At 68.7% G+C, this 16233-nt stretch overlaps 1 protein-coding gene across 3 annotated transcripts in view; it reads right to left on the bottom strand.

Annotated features, from left to right (window-relative positions):
- The window catches only part of RXRA (retinoid X receptor alpha), a 95029-nt gene that overhangs the window by 1397 nt on the left and 77399 nt on the right, over nucleotides 1–16233 (bottom strand). For all 3 annotated transcript variants that reach the window (XM_057720445.1, XM_057720446.1, XM_057720447.1), the window contains exons 5-9: nucleotides 8962–9131; nucleotides 6015–6144; nucleotides 4057–4189; nucleotides 2383–2474; nucleotides 564–669 (exon numbers count right to left, since the gene is read on the bottom strand). In XM_057720445.1, the coding sequence (XP_057576428.1) occupies nucleotides 564–669; nucleotides 2383–2474; nucleotides 4057–4189; nucleotides 6015–6144; nucleotides 8962–9131 (631 nt within the window). The remainder of the gene's footprint in view (nucleotides 1–563; nucleotides 670–2382; nucleotides 2475–4056; nucleotides 4190–6014; nucleotides 6145–8961; nucleotides 9132–16233) is intronic.

Genomic DNA, 16233 nt, shown 5'->3' with positions numbered 1-16233 from the left:
CGTTTGGAGGGAGGGAGTAGGATGAGGACAAGAGATTAGGAATGCCATAAAGCCACGATGCTTCCTCTTCTCCTGGACACGCACGGCGCACCTGGCACTGCGGACCCGGAAAGGAGACAATTCCAGTCCTTCCGGGGCCCGCAGTCTGCCAGGAGAGGCGGGCAGGTCACCGACCACGGCCATCTACTCTGCATATGCTTATAAAGCACCTACTATGTGCTGGTGTCCATCCCTGCTGGGGGTGAGCACGCCAGGGCCCTGCCTCTCGTGGGCCCCTTTGGCAGGCGGGGAAAGCACTGGCTTGGTTTACATGCTCCACAGGAGACAAGCACCTCCTGTGCACCGGCGCTGGGCCTATCTCCTTGGCGGGGCTGCAGGAGAGCGTGAGCGCGTGCCCGCGGGGCCGGGAAAGTGCCTCGACCCCCCACTGCCCTGGACGCAGGAGGGGTGCCGCCTTCTCATTCACAAGGGTGTCTGAAGGGCCGGTGGGGATCCCGCCCTGGGCAGGGGGTCTGCAAAGACAGCCCGCGGGCCGTCCGGGCCGGGGCTGTGACTGGGCTCACCTTCCTGGCTGCTCGGGGTACTTGTGTTTGCAGTACGCCTCCAGGGACGCGTAGACCTTCTCGCGAAGCGCCTCCACCTCCGCCGGGTTTGACAGCCCCTTGGAGTCTGTTGGGGAGCAGGGGCCACAGGTCAGAGCCCTGCCTGGGCAAGCTGCCCCAGGAACCCCGAGCCCCCACCCGGGTGAGGTGGCCCTGCGTTCGCGCCTTGGCCCTGCGGCGCACTGGCCACCTGACCGTGGGCCAGTCCCCTGACCTCCTGCCACTCAGCTGCCCCATCTGTAAAGTGGGGTGGGCCTGCCCCCGACTGGCTCCTGGTTACCATGGCAACCGGCTTGACTCCAGAGGTCCCTGCTGCATCGGGTCTCAGCTCCTCTGAGCCAGATGAAGGCTCCAAACCCTCTTCTACCTGCCACAGCCAGATCCACGCGTGGGGGACCTGAAGCCATCCTGAGCCCTGGGACCCTGGCCGTGGGAGCCCAGTCTGGAATGGGCTCTGCCTGTGGACAGAGATGCCTGCGACCAGGGCCACCAAAGCCCCCAGGGCCCAGGGGTGAGGACTGAGGAGCGCGGGCCGCCCCGGGTCATCTTGGTGAGCTGTCACAGGCCCCTCTGAGGCACAGAGAGCCCCCAGGCCGGGCAAAGCTTTGCTAAGCTCCCTCTGCTTCTTCCTCTCGCGAGGTTACCCAGAAAGCCGACACTGGCCGTCTCTCTCTCTCCCTGTTGCCCCCCACCCCCACCCCGACAGCAGCCACCACTGGTCATCAGGATTTGGCTCACACAGCGCTGAGTCTGGCCCCACACAGGCACAGTCCATCCTAGAGGCTCAGGGGACAGAGGCTAGAGCCCCCCTACTGCTGGTCTGCAGCCGACGCAGCCCCTGGGGGCTCAGCCGTGGGACAGGACTGCTGTGCAATGGCCTCTGAGCCCCAGACCAGGGGGTCCCACACCGGCCCTGCCCTGGCTGGCGGATGTCCCAGGAGAGGCACTGTGAGCCAGCGCGAATGCCATGGTGGCCAGCGGTCCCGGGCGCCTTGGGAACAAGCCAGGCTCTGCTGCGACGGGGCCCCCCAGGCCCTGGGCTGTGCCAGCTCCGGTCATCTCCCTGCCATCCCCCGCGTCACCCAGCAGCCACGGGTGAGCCAGCGCCCTCAGCGATTCCACGCACGACCTCAACGGGGATCCTGCTGGCAGGGCCGAGACACGGGGCTCAGCCTCCCGTGCGGGCAAGGTCACGGGCTCAAGCACAAACCTGGGGAACACGTGCCCCTGGCAATGGGCTGTCCCCAAGAGTGGCCCCATCTCCACCACGGCCCGGCCTGGAGCTGATGGAGGGCAAGGCTCGCGACCCCTAGGGCTGTCCCAACCTCGCACCGCCTGGTCAGCTCCCTGCACCTCCCCCTAGGAGCCCTCGGCAGCCCCGAACCCACCCCCCGGGTCCCCATCCGCCCCCAGACCATCCAGGCTCCAGAAGTTTGGCAGGAGACGCGCACGAAGAGAACGTCTCCTCTGGAACCCAGGACCCCAGGGCAAGTGGGGCCACACTGGACACAGAGCCCAAAGGCCCGGCTAGACGCCTCACTGAACCACGGAGGATGAGCTCGGCTGACCGAGCCTCGTTTGACTCTCATAAGGGCCTCAGGAAGAAGGCGACCTTGCTGTGCCCATCATAAGAGAGACACCGAGACTCAGACAAGGGGAGGTCACCGACGCTGCAGCGCCCGTGAGCAGTGAGGCTGGGACGAGAGCCCCGGGGCCTCCAGCCCCTCTGCAGGGCTGACCCCCAGGCCTGGACGCAGACCACACGGCGGGAAGGCAGTACCGGGGTTGAAGAGAACGATGGCGCGCAGGCAGCCCAGCTCTGTCTTGTCCATCTGCATGTCCCGCATCTTGGACACCAGCTCCGTCAGCACCCTGCGGGGGAAGCAGGCAAACACCAACGTCCGAGTCAGACCATGCCCCTCGCAGGGCCCCCGAGAAGTACCCGAAGCACACGGGGAGCCCAGCGTCTGCCTGGAGGGCAGCTGAGAAGGGCCGGAGGACCCGCCCAGACAGGGCGGGACAGTCCCCACACCCAGCCTGTCCCACCCCGCCCTCCTCTCCTCTCACTGAAGAGGCTCTGCAGGTGGAATCTTATTCTGGGAAGCCAGAGACTAAAGAGGGACCTCGTGACAGGGGGTGGGCCAGCGCCCTGACGTCGTGGGCAAAGTCCGCTGCCACACGCTCCCGCTGGGCTGCAGACCGGGCACGGCAGCCTGAGGCCAAGGCCTGTGCGCCCCATTCCTGCCGCTTCTTTGAGTCTGCAGGAAGGCGTTTCTCCTTCCTGGCTTCCTGGCTCCTCCCTTGCAGCCGGAGCGAGCCCCGTTCCACTTCCCGTCACCAGCCACTTATTACACGCCTGTCACTGTCACCTCTCTAGCAGCTGGGACCACCACACTGTCAGCTGGGTGTGTGGCTGCGGCTGCATTTCTAAACATCCCCCTGGAGGGATGTGCTCTCCAAGGAAGCCATCTGCAGGCAATAAACCCTGCCCCCGCAGCCCCCTTGGGTGGCACTTCTGCCCCTGAACTTGCTAAAGGCCCTGAAACGCCCTGTGGCAGACACATCCCTACGCTCTAAAGCAGCACTTGCCCACAGCACGTGGTGCACGCCAGGAGGTCAGGGACCGCCCTCTGTTCGACCTGAGCTGTCGCGTGGGGCAGCACGGCTCCCGCGTCATTCCCAGGGCGCTACAGGAGGGGCGTCTGTTGTCCCCTACAACTTCAAGGCTCCTGTACTCAGGGGCTCACCTGGAACCCCTCCCGCCATCTCCCCCACCCCCGCCACCAGCTCCTTCCCGCTTACCACTCCTGTGCTGTGCCCCCACCCGAGGGACCCTGCAACGCCCCTCCCCAGCCCTTCCTGCTCTGGCTGGCTGAGCTGACACCCAGACCCCCAGGGGACCCAGGCCCTCTGCGCATAGGCAAGGCCAGCCAGAGACAGGAAGGGGCAGCTCTCGTGCCCCTGCCCCCGCCTGGGGCAGCCCACACAGGCCAGGATTTGGAGACACCTGAACGGAGCCGCCCGCCCACAGCCCAGCACTGGCCCCCTGGCTGCATGCCGAGAAGGGGCAGAGGAACAGAGAGGGGTGTCTCTACCGGGCACACGCCAGGAGCAGTGCTCAGACGGGTGCCCAGGGACAGGGAGCGCGCAGGCTCACGGGGGCCACGACGCGCAAGTCCCAGCTCTGAAGAGTCCCTGCCACATCCAACATAACAGCAGCAGGAAAACTGTATCTACAGCACAACAGACCTTTAAAAATAGGGCAGCTTTCTTCCCCACGTGCAGGATTTTAACACAGATTTGGAGGAAAGTAAACCAAAATGTTGGCTGTGGTTGTCGGGTATCCCCTGGAGGTTTTCACCTTACTCCTTGGGCTTTTCTCTGTCTCCTCACGTATAACCTTCGTGAACAGGACAAAAGCCACGCGGGCCACGGCCGTGGGCTGGGCCCCCACCTGTCAAAGATGGCGCCCACCCCCGCGCTGTGGGCGCTGTTGCGGTGCACGTGCAGTCCGGTGGCCAGGAGGATGCCGTCCTTCACGGCTATGGAGCGGTGGGAGAAGGAGGCGATGAGCAGCTCGTTCCAGCCTGAGGGGAGGAGGGCACAGGGTCAGCGCGGCCCCCGACCCCCCGTCCGGCCCCCCAAAGGCAGCTCACACCCTCCCAAGCCAGGACTCCCAAAGTGGGCTCAGTGCAATCCGGAGCCCATGACCATTCCACAGAAAGGAGGTTCCTGAGCACTGATGTTTGGAAAAGGCCTCTACAGTGCACACCGGCACCGCAAAGGCCCTGGGAAGTCCTGCACAGAGCAACTCCTGCAGCTTAGTTTAACCCAGGCTCCCTAACTCGGGTGCCAGGGAAGTCTCTCTCTGCAAGTGCCAGACGCTTGTGCAGCAGAGCGCAAGGGGGCTCCCACGACCCTCTCCGGGTGGCCCAGGAGAAGCTGCCGCCCGTCCGGCCCCTGCAGCAAACTCTCAGGGACTGACGTTTTGTAACGCCACAAAACAGTACATTATTGAGCTGAAACAAGGTCAGAGCCAAAGGCCAACTGGCCGTTCTCTCTATGTGAGGCCCTGGCGCACGCAGCGTAGGCACCAGGGCTAGGAAAAGGGATGGAAACGATTCTGCGCCCAAGTATTTTGATGACCCTATAAACTAGACAACAGGAATCCTCCCACAAGGACATCACTAGTGACCATCAGAGCCACCCCTCCCGAGCGCCCTGAAGGTCCCGGGCTAGCGGCTGACAGCACCACGAGGATCTGCCCATTTAAAACAGACTCACCCCTACAAAGCAAGCATTAGCCCCATTTTACACAGGGGGAAACTGAGGCCCACGGAGAGGAAGGGGCTGCCCGGTCAGCGGGTCGGGATGAGGACCCAGGGCCCCGCCCCCCACCCCACCCCGGCCCCTGACCTTTCCCAGAGCTGCAGGTCGCCATCTTTTCCTGATGGCTCTGGGTGTCAGGTTTTGTGTCCCAGTCAGAGTGAAAGCTCTTCTAGAGACGGGCTCTCCCCGCCCCCAGACCCAGTGTGGAGCGACTCCCCGCGGGCCACACACCAGGGTCTAGGGGGCTGAGGACCAGAGCTCTGTGTCTCTCCCTCCCACCCCAGTGAGGCCTGTCCAGTCCCCTCCTGCCTCTGACCTGGCTGCCACCTGGCCCCCTGCCCCGACCGCGGGCCCAGCGGGCACTGGGCTGGGCCGGCCTCCAATGCCCCTGCAGCTCCAAGCACAGGCCCGGAGCACGGCGGGTCCGCAGGTGCAGAGCGCAGGGCCCAGCACATGTGGGTGCACCAGCCGGGCGGGGTCCTCCCGCCCAGCAGCCCCACCCCACCCACCCCTCCTGTCTCTCTGGGAAGAACGTGCGCCAAGGCCCCCTGTCTCCCAGCAGACACCGGCGTCTGCCATCGTGCCCCCTTTCCAGATAAGGAATGGCCCGGAGGGCGGCTGCCTCGTCGGGACTCGGGCCGAAGCCCACACCCGAAGCTGCTGCCGCCCTCCGCCCGCGTCCCAGCACCTCACACCCCCTCGGCCGCAGGGCGTGTGCTGAGCACAGGGCGCGCGTGTCTCGTGCACCCGCGACGTGCATCGCAAGCCCGGCCCAGGGAAGGGGCTGAGACCTCCGACTCGGGGGAGAAGGCAGAACACACAGGCCCCCGGGGGCAGCCCCGGCTAGACACGCTCACCCCTCCCTCTCCACGGGCCCCCAAGACAGCGCTTTACCCCTCTGAAGGCCAGCAGGAGAGACCCCGAACTGAGTCCCTCCTTATGGGGGGGGAGGGCGCCCGAGGCTGGGGGGGCCCTGCTGGAACAGGAGCCCCGTGCCCCCAGGCCCCTCCCGGCAGGAGACAGGATCTGTCCCGCCCCCTCCCCCCCACGCCTGCGCAGCCCCCGCGGGGCCCGGCCACTCACCCGCCCGCAGCAGGATGACCTGGTCGTCCAGGGGCAGCTCGGAGAAGCGCGGGATCCGCTTGGCCCACTCCACCAGGGTGAAGAGTTGCTTGTCGGCCGCCTGGCAGATGTTGGTGACGGGGTCGTTGGGCTGGGGGGTGGGGCACTGCGGTGAGCGCCGCGCAGAGAACGCAGCCCCAAACCGGGCCCGCCACACGCCTTACCAGGGGACAGGGCGGAATGGTGACACCCACGTCCTGATCCCCAGGACCTGCGACTGTGCCACCTGCCCCGGTGAAAGGGACTCTTCAGACGCGCGTGAGTCAAGGGTTTTGAGATGGGGGTGAGCCCGGGGGAAGCGGTGGGCCCAGCACCATCACAAGGGTCCCTACTGGAGGCGGAGGCGCCCAGAGCAGAGAGAAGACGTGCAGATGGAGGCCAAGGTCAAGAGGGAAGACGCCGCTGGCCCTGAAGCCAGAGGAAGGGCCGGGAGCCAAGGAACGCGGGCCACACCAGAGCGGGGCCGGGCCGGGCCGGGCAGTGGCTTCTCCCCAGAAGGGCCAGCCCTGCGGGTGCCTTGACGTGGCCCCGTGACCTCAGGCGTGTGGCCTCGAGAAGCGTAAGGTACTAAGCCCGGCGCTGCCTCGGGCACTCGGTCTGCGGTCGCTTGTCCCAGCGGCCACAGGACGGCCACCGTATTATGACCCACCCAGTGCCCACTGCACCCTGGGGGCCGGTGCCGGGCGACCCCGTGTCACAAGCCAGACCTGGAGGGGGGGTGCAGGGGTTGGGGTGGGAGGTGCCGGCCCCTCGGGGTTGCCCCTTCCTACCAGACTCGGAGGTGGCACACAGACAGACAGGGTGCACCAGAGGTGCATCCTTCCGGAGACATCTAGCCAGGAGGGGATGCCCCAGTCATCCCCACAGACGAGGAAGCCCAGGTGGCCTCAGGGGCAGCCTGCTCCCCGGCTCCGGCCCGTGGGGCTCGGGCGGAGAACCCTCCGGGCCCTCAGGGGCAGGGCGACTGAGGCCTGTGCCCCGCATGTGGAAACCCCTCATCCCAGAAACCACGACGGCCAGGCATCCACACGGGGGAGGCCCCTCGGGAGAGCGTCCCGACAGAAACCGTCTGCCCTCTGTGACTCCAGCCTAGACCCTCCGGCCCGGGAAGGGCCTGCGGAGGGCTCTCGTGGGAGGCCCCGTGGCACACTGGTACCAAGGCCACCAGGACGGACGGGGCTGGCGCGCAGAAACGGGGCCTGGGGCCTCGGGGAGAGGCGGCAGCCGGGGCCTCCAGGGCGCGTGGCCAGTCATCCCGGGGGCCCCCCGGGGGAATGGTGGACAGGCGCCTGCGCCCAGACGCCCCACAGTCGCCTTCACGCGGAAGTCCCTGGACGGTGGGGGGCCGGCCCACGGCCTTGGCGGCGTCCCCGCCCCCGTCTCTCCCCAGCGCGCCTCCTGGGAGTGTCCACAGAGCCCGCGCACGCGGCAGGCCCAGGACACCCGGCGAGCACCCCCACCCCATCCCGTCAGACGGACAAGGGCAGCCCCGGGCAGAGGCTGGCACGACCGGGTCCCCAGCTCACAGGAGCGGCACGCCCAGCGGCCGCTGTGCCAGAGACCAGGGCCAGGCCCCACTCCTCAGGGACCGGCCGTGCCCCTCCACGCCGCGGGGCAGCCCCTTGACACGAGAGCCCACGCCCGAAGGGGGGGGCTGGGGGAGCCACGCAGGGGGAGGCAGGGGGTGTGGGGAAGACCGGAGCGGAGCCCCAGGCTGAAGCCCCAGGGGTGGGACCCCCTCCCCGGCCACTGGCCAGCAGCCCTCCGAGCCCTCGAGGGGCCCGGCACAGGCGTCACCCTCGTAGGCGGGCACTAGGTCACGCCTAGAGCTGCGGGGAAAGGCTGCCTGCCCAGGAGGTGCAGGACGAGGCGCGGGGGGGCCTCTGGGGGAGGGGGCTCCAGCTCCGGCCTGCCGCGTGGCCCCCGGCAAGCACCTGACTCCTCTGAGCCTGGATTCGCACTCGCACACGAGGTGGGCCTCGTCCAACAGCAGTGTGACAAGCTCCGGTTCCGTGCCCGAGAGGGAGGGACCCTCCCTGTCCTAGGAGGTGGCAGCGGGCCCCCCAGGCAGAGAGGTGTCACCGGTCTGAGGCGAGGGGACCCAGACCAGCCCACGGGAGGCTGCAGCACGAGGGCCGACCCTCCGCCCGGCCGGCCCGCCTGCCCGTCCCCAAACCCCGCCTGCTCTGAACGCGTGGAGAGAGCAGATGGCAGACTTGTTTTCTTCCAAATAACGTCCTTACTCGACAATTAAAAACCAAACGCCGGCAGACCTCTGTTGATCTCCTGACGTTTCCTTCAGTTTCTGCTCAACCGTGACGCCCTCGCGGCCGCCCTGCCCCACGTGCTAAGGGCCAGGGAGAGGGACGTCGGCGGCTCTGAGCCCACACGACGGGGGCGCACGGGGGTCAAGCGGGAAGGGGCTCCCGGAGGAAGTGACCGCTTCCCAGGACCGAAGCCTGAGGAGGAGCAGAGGGAACAGCACAGGCAAAGGCCCTGGGGTGGGGCGGGGGGAGGGCAGGCGTGTCCAGGGCCGTCTGGGCCACCGTGAGCCGGGGGCAGAACAGAGGGAGAGAGGCCAGGGCGACCGTGGGGCCTGCCTGGGTGACCTCAGGGCTGGCCACAGGGCTCCAGTCCCGCCCTGAACCCACGCGGGAGACAGACAAAGCGGAGACCCAACGCTGCCCGCAAACCTGGGACAGACACAGAAGCCTTGAAACCCGGCTAGACGAAGGGCCGGCGACCACCCACAGCTCAAAGGGAACCACGAAGTCCTGGGCTTTGAGCCAAACAACCAGACACTCGCCCACCGGACCGGGCCGTGGCAGACGGGTCCCCCCACCGCCCCGCCGGAAGCACGCGGGGCCCGGTCCCCAGCGCAGGGCCGGCGCGGGCGGGGCGCACTCACCGAGCTGGGGTTCAGCCCCACGTTCGCCTCCACGTACGTCTCGGTCTTGGGCTCGACCGCCAGCTCGGCCTCCAGGATCTTCTCCACCGGCATGTCCTCGCTGGCGCTGCTGGTGGACTCCACCTCGCTCTCGCCCCGGTCCTTGCCCCGCTGCCGCTCCTCCTGCACAGCTGCGGCACAGGGGGGCCGCCGGTCAGCCCGCAGCACCCGCGGCGGCCCCCCCACCCGGGCCCCCGGCCGGCCGGCCCGCCGCCCCTCCTCTGCCCCGCGGCCGCGCGCCCTGAGAGTAGAGCACGCGCCTCCCGTTCATTCATGCAACCACCGTTCGCGCCAGGGCCCGCCCAAGGCCGGGGCAGACGGCGCCCGGCTCTCAGGAAGCTGACGGTCAGCGGGGCTCCCAACGTGGAGCGAGAAGACCTTCGATGGGCTATGGACTCAAGCAAAGTCAGGGAGGCTTCCCGAAAGCAGCGGCAATGACATTGAGGGAAGAGGAAAAACAGGGACAGCAATTCAGGCCAGGGAGGTCGCGGGTGCTTTGCTGCAAGGGCCTCTCACGTCGACTGGAGAGCAGAACGAGGGCTGCAGCTGTGGGGCGCGGGCCGCGCCCCTGGACGGGGCCCAACGTGCCCCAGGAATGGGACAGGGTGGGACGCAGGTCTCTGATGGTCCACTTCAGCTGAGAGGAGGAGAGGGGAAGAGAGGGGCTGGCGGAGATCACAGGCTGGCCTGTGCTGGCTGGGATGGGGTCCAACAGGAGCACGTGGTGCCGTCAGAGGGCGGCCTCGTTTCCGGGACCCCAGGGAGAGAAGCTGACGGGAGGAGGCAGAGAGGGAAGGGTTCACGTCAACACGTTCCTGAGGAGACCCATGTGGGTGAAAGGCCCGGGGCACCAGGCGCCCCACAGCCGGGCGTCCACAGACCCTCGACGTCACAGCGTATGCAGCTCAAGCCGCACTTTCCCAAGAGGGGCCGAGACCTCCCTGAGGTCACTCAGCAGACCCAGGTGACGCTGAACCAGAGCCCGGCTGTGGCCCGCACCCAGAGCCCCCAGAAAGACGCGAGACGGCTCCCGGGGGCTCCGGCAGCCCCCTGGGCGGACCCCCACACCCACCCCTCCTCTCTGCTGGGGACACCAAGGACCTCGGACCAGGTTAAGGACCTGGGTGGGCAGGGGAGAGGCACGCCTAAGGCTTGGGTGGGGCCGGAGGGGCTGCCCACACAGCACCGGCACAGGGGAGCCCCGGGCATACCAGGCCCATGCCTCCCAGGGACGCCCCAGATGCCACTGGGCGAGGGCAGCCGCCACCCCCTCACTGAGCCCTCCCGGGGTCCTGCTCTGCTGAGCTACAGCAGATGTCCAGGCGCCCCTCCACACCCCCAGGGCGCCCACAGCCTCCTCAGGGCCAGCGCCTCAGCCCCCACCCCAGACAAGCCTTCCTGGGGCCCCTGGAGACCCCACAGCAGAACAGGAGCGCGTGCGAGGCGACCTCCTGAGGGCTGCAGGGACACCTGTCGCACACGGGCATCCCCGCGGAGGGGAAGGACCTGCACACAGCCCCATCGTGGAGCCCGGGGCCGGGTGGAGCTGGGCCACCTCCTGGGGCGCACCCCGGTCTACAAGGCTCCCTGGCCTGAGGTCAGGGGGCAGCCTAGCTTCTGGGACCCCAGGGAGAGACGCTGACTCGAGGGCCAGGCCTGGGCCCTCCCAGCACCTGGTGGCACGGGCGGCCGGAATCCTAGGGCTCTGAGAACGGAATGGCACTGCACTGGCCCTCGGGCGGTGGACGGGGGGTGGCCAGGACCCACCACACAGCCTGGCTCCCAGGCCGCTCCTGCCAGGATGGACCTCACGGCCCAGAGCCACACCTGCGCAAGCATGAAGGCCTCTGCCAACCCCCCCATCCACAGGCCGGGCCCTGCCGGAGGGAGGGGACGAGCACCCAGCCCACCCTGCTTGGGCCCGGGCCACGTGGCAGCCGCTCCCCGTCCCCCCGGGGACCGTCCTGCTCCCCCGGCCACACGCCGGGCCCAGCACGACAGGTCCTGGTCGACGGCCCACTCCTGACTCCCGGGAGACCTAAGGGTAGGACACTCAGACACAAGACGTGACGCGGGCAGGAGGCAGAGCCGGCGGCCCCAGGTCACCTCGCGCCCAAGAGCTGACTCAGCCCGGCTGACTCCTGGCCCGCTGCCCGGCCTCCCTCCAGCCCTGCAGATGGGGGCTCGGCGAGGGGGCCTCAGGCCCTCCGGACGGCGCCCACCAGGATGGCCAGATGCTGGAGCCCCTCCCTCCATCCAGCCCAATCCCCCCCTGGATGCCCCTCTCCCACTTCTGACCCGTCCCAGATTTTTGGCCCCAAAGCCAGCTCTGAGCCCCCTCCCCACTGCGCCTCAGCCTGGCAGCCCCGCCCTCACGTCCCTGGGGGACCCCTGCTCTCAGCATGCCCTCCTCTTTCCTGGTCTGACTGCTGAGACAGGCCTCCCAGAGGCCAAGGGTGCGGCCCCTCGGGGGGCTTCCCACGTGCCATCGCCCCGCTGGGCCTCAGTCGGGGCTCACCCCCGCCCCGTGGTACGTCTGTACGGGGCAGAACACAGCTCCCGGTCCCTGCAGACGCTGCTGTCACAGGACTGCCCCCCATGTACCTCGCGATCCACCCTCCCGGCCCCGCTCCAGGGCCAGAGCTTGGGGCTGCCTCACCCGGACCCTCTCACCCTTGGCCTCAGGGGGGTCACACGAACACAGGAGACCAGCAGGAGGAAGGAGGGTGTGCGTGGCTCTGGCGCCCGCCCTGTCCGGCCACGGTTCTCATCGGCCACTTCCTCCTCAGGCCACAGCCCTAGGGACTCTGCAAGCCCACCTCCACTCCATCCGCCAAGCCTGGGGATGTGAGGGTTCCCCTCTGTTGCTACCCAGGGGTCCCCCCAAGGCCGCGTGATTCCTGGAACACCGCCCACGGCTCTGTAACCGTCCAGGTCGCCCCCCGCCCCCCACCACACCGGCCCCGCAACGACCGTGCAGACCCTCTCCGGGCCGCGGGGCTCCCTGAGGGCCGGCCCTGCGTCCTCCCCGCGTCCACAAATGGCTCTCTACAGTCGCCCCCTGTCCGGGGCTGCGCCCTCCAAGACCCACACGCTGACTCGAGCGAGGGACTTTCCGTCCACGTGGCGAGGCTCGGGCCGGGCCGGCCCACGCTTCAGACCCACCGGCTGGGCCCCACAGCCAGCGGGAGGCCTCGGTTTTTGCAAGCCTGGCACTTCTGCAGAGTCTGACAGGCGGTGGGGCTGGTGGGGAGCTCCAGCTGGCCGGCCTGGCGCGGGCCCTCCCCACACTGCGGGTGCTGGGCTGGGGCAGGGCACCTCCTCGCGTCACGGTCTTCTACATCGGGCAGGGTCACAGGCCAGAAGCGTGCACCTGGCGGGAGGCACCCACGCAGGCTGATCCGGACCAGCGTTCAGAGTGACGGGGACCCAGAACCCTGACGGGCCCGTGTCCCCAGGGTCTGTCCTCCTGAACGAACCCTAAATCCTCAGAACAAGCACACAGCTGAGAGGCACATCCTACCGGGTGGGGAAACTGAGGCCCAGAGCACCAAAGGGGCGTGGCTGAGCTCTCAGAAGAGCATCGGCTTAAAGCTACAGGAGTAGCTCTGGAGCCTGACCCTGCTCTGTCCCAACTGCTGTGTGGCCCCAGGAGAGGCCCTAGCGTCTCTGAGCCCCCAGCTTCCCCAGCCACGGGTGAGGGTGACAGCACTGGCCTCCAGGCCGGGTCCGCAGGAGGCGCCCTCGGGATGCTCTCGGCTTTGTCTCCGCGCCTGCCGCTCCCACGCCCCCCACGACGTGGCCCAGTTACGGGCATCCCCTCCCACCCCAGACAGCCCCGGGCGCAGGGAGTCCCAGACGGGCTGGCGGGCGGGCGGGGACCGTCAGCACCTGCCTCCTCCTGTGTGGGGGCGGCCAGAACCAATTAGCGAATGTTTTGTGAAGCACTGAAGCCGCGAAGGGCCCGGCCGCTCCAGGCAGCATCGTTATAAATATTATGGTTTTATTTATAGACGGCTGGGGGTGGGGGGAAGGCAGGCGGTGCGGGGGGAGCCCAGGGACTTAAGCTCTGTCAGCTCAACCACCTTCTAGACGCGGTCGTGTCTGACGTACGTCCACTGGCGCCGGGAAGCCTCGGGCGGGAGGCGTCGGCCAAGACAGGGCCTCGTTATCCTCCTGGCCCCGAGCCGCGGGCAGAGGGGCCGGCACGGGGAGGGGACGCTGCCGGGAGAACAGAGGAGGCTGGGCCCCTGCACCGGGGACCCCCAGAAACACCCCTAGGGCCAGCCCTCCCCCAGCGGCCGAGCACGTGCCTGGGAGGGGACTCGATGCCCGACGTGGTCGGGGTTCCCACGTCAGGTCGCAGCTGGTGCCGGACGTGCAGGGGAGCAGCAGCCCGCGGCCGGAGGGGACCCCCACCCCGACCTGCCACGGCGCCCACGGCCGCCCTCCCGGCTCCTGGGGCCGGGCAGGAAGCGCAACGTGGCAGGGGGCATCTGGGCAGGGGGACGCCAGGCCAGCTGCCTCCTTTGCCATGGGCACCACCAGCGGCTGGGCCCTTGCCCTGTCCCCTGTCCGGCCCCCCGGGGCAGGCAGCACTGGATCCCACCAAGGGCTCTGGCCCGGTCGCCTTGTCTCAAGGCTGGAGGGAGCGTCCCTGCCAGAGCGCACAGGGCTAGTTCCAACCCTCGAGCCCACAGGACACGTCCCTCCTTCCCTCAGGGGACCCAACCCAGGACCAGCATCTGCACGCGAGAATCCTCACACACAGGGACGTGCAGGCACGCACACGGGTTCGCACGCGGGCACACATACTGTGGCCGCCACGCCCCGGCCCCACTGCCCACCAGGCACAGGGCTTCCACCTGCTAGCGTCCCCCCAACAGGCCCTCGCGGGGAGCTTGCTGACATTCCTGTGCACAGCTGGGGAAACTGAGGCGCGGAGAGGCCAGGCCATGAGCCCTGTGGGGTCGGGGAGGCTCGGGAACCCAGCTGGGGCTCTCTCCACAGCAGGACCTGGGGCCGTGCACACCTGTGCACACACACATCAGGCCCGGCCGCTTCCACACCCCAGTCCCTCAGAGTCAGAGGACGGGGCGCAGGGAGGACATAGGGAGAGGCCTTCCTGAGGGAGAAAGAAGGAAGCAGAGGCGGGGCAGCAGGGGGACACCCCCAGCCCGGTGCTGTCACCCCAGACGGGAGCCAGGTCTCCCCCATCAGACTGGGAGCCCTGGGGCCCGGGCCTCCCCCCGCCCTCATCAGACGGGAGCGCCGGCAGGCCCCCGAGCCCTGCAGCCACACGCTCAGCCGACAGGCCCGGACCCCGCCTGGGGAGGGCTGGCCCGTCGGCACCTCCCACCGGGGCCCCTGGGAATGCTGCGGGACGAGCCCCCGGGGGCTGCGTGTGCGCACGGGCCCCCGCCAGCGCCCGACACGAGAGGACGTTGGCCTACCGCGTCCCTCATTCCCGGCACGGGGGCGGGGCCCCCATCGGCCCCCCAGTGCCGTTCGCCGGCCCAGGTGCCAGCCCCTAGCCTGTGTTCCCACCTGTACCAGGGGTGAGAGCGCGAGCCTCTCCCAGGGGCCATGTGGCACCAAGGCGGGTCCGCAGAGCTGCCCGCCGCAGGGCTGGCACCTACCAGGGCTCGGGCCCACCGTGGGGGACCACGACTCACGGCTGTGTGCTCCTGGCCGAGGCTCGGGTGGCACGCTGGGCCCCCATCCCGCCGGGCACCACGCTGCCCCGACGCATGCCGCCAACAGCCCCGCCACCACCAGGGAGCCCTCCTGGCAGGGGCCGCCCTGGATGGCAGAGAGGAAGGCGGCTGCCTCAGGACCTTCCGCAGCGCCCGGTGTGCCCCCGACCCCCATGCAGGGCCGGCAGCCAGGCCGCACCGGGGCCAGGGGTCACGCCTCCCAAGAGCGAGGCGGTGGACCGGGCCCCGCAGGCGGCGGGGAGCAGGACGGGAGCTGCCACCACGCGAGGACACGGCCTCCTCCTGCCGCCCCAGGCCTCGCGGGCGGCACGGCCAGCGAGGAGAGTCTTACGCCGTGTCGGGACCACGAGAGGGCTGTGCAGGGGGGTTTTACTGCCCGCTCCTGACTTATAAATCCAGCAGGAGGCCAGGGGGAGGTGGGTCCCGATGGGATCAGGTATTTATCTAATGGCCCATAAATCAGCCTCGAGGCCCGCTGCCTCAGGATCGTGCCCGGAGCTCCAGATTTATGCCTGGACGAGAGCGCGGGCGGCTCTGGCCCCGGCAAATGGGAGCCGCCGGCCCCGCCGGCGCAGCCCCCAGGCCTCCCGAGCACCCCTCCTCCCTGCACCCCGTCTCTCCATCGGGGAGGTGTGGGGACCGCGTCACAGCGCCACGCCTGAGTGAGCGTGTGTGTGATGAGGACGGTCCCCAAAGAGGCCCTGCACACGGCAGGCGCTCCCAACAGCCACCGCGAGCACAGGGGAGGGGCACACCCCGTGCCCCCCCAGCCCCGAGACTGCAGCTCCCCTGGGACAGGAGAGGGGTGCCGTCCACTCTCCCTCGGGCCCTGGGGGGACGGGCAGCTGGGGTCTCCCCCGGGATCATAGGTGGACCGGCTCAGGGGGCCTTACAAGGGGGTCAGCATTTACTGGACTGTCCTGGGGACCCGCGGACGGTCACGCTCTGGGGCCCCCCCGCAGCGCGTCTCATTCACTGAGGTCCTCGACCTCTGCCCACGCCGTCCCCTCCAGCCGGGCACGTGGTCTGCCGAACACCCTTCCACCCTTCGGGTGGCAGCTGGACATCGGCCCGCCCGAGCCTTGCCCAATGCCCGCAGCTGGGCTCCCACAGTCCCCTGGGCTTCCCCCAAGGCAGCACGTATCACACCTGGGAGGCCCTGCCTGGCTGACGGTCACGTTCAGTGGACGGATGCCCACGGCTCACGGCTGCGTGCCCAGTGCCCGGCGTGGTGCCAGGCATCAGAGCTGGTAAGCTCAGCGAGCAAGTGATCTCATAACATGCTGTGGTGGCCACAAGGGAGCCTCAAGCCTCAGGCAGCGTGTCAGGGCCCCACTTCCCCAGCACACTGGCACCTGGCCCTCTGGCCAGGCTCCACGCCTGGGTGCAGACTGATCCGCTGCCCCCACCCCCGCCCACGTTTCCACCCTTCAGGAGCAGTGCTGGGCTCACCACCTCAAGGAAGCCCACCCTGACTACACAGGGCAGCCAGGGGAACCAGGGCTGGGCAAGGGCC

This window comes from Hippopotamus amphibius, chromosome 2 (genome assembly GCF_030028045.1).
Source record: "Hippopotamus amphibius kiboko isolate mHipAmp2 chromosome 2, mHipAmp2.hap2, whole genome shotgun sequence".
Taxonomy (NCBI): Eukaryota; Metazoa; Chordata; class Mammalia; order Artiodactyla; family Hippopotamidae; genus Hippopotamus; species Hippopotamus amphibius.
This window is presented reverse-complemented; position numbering and strand designations above follow the sequence as displayed.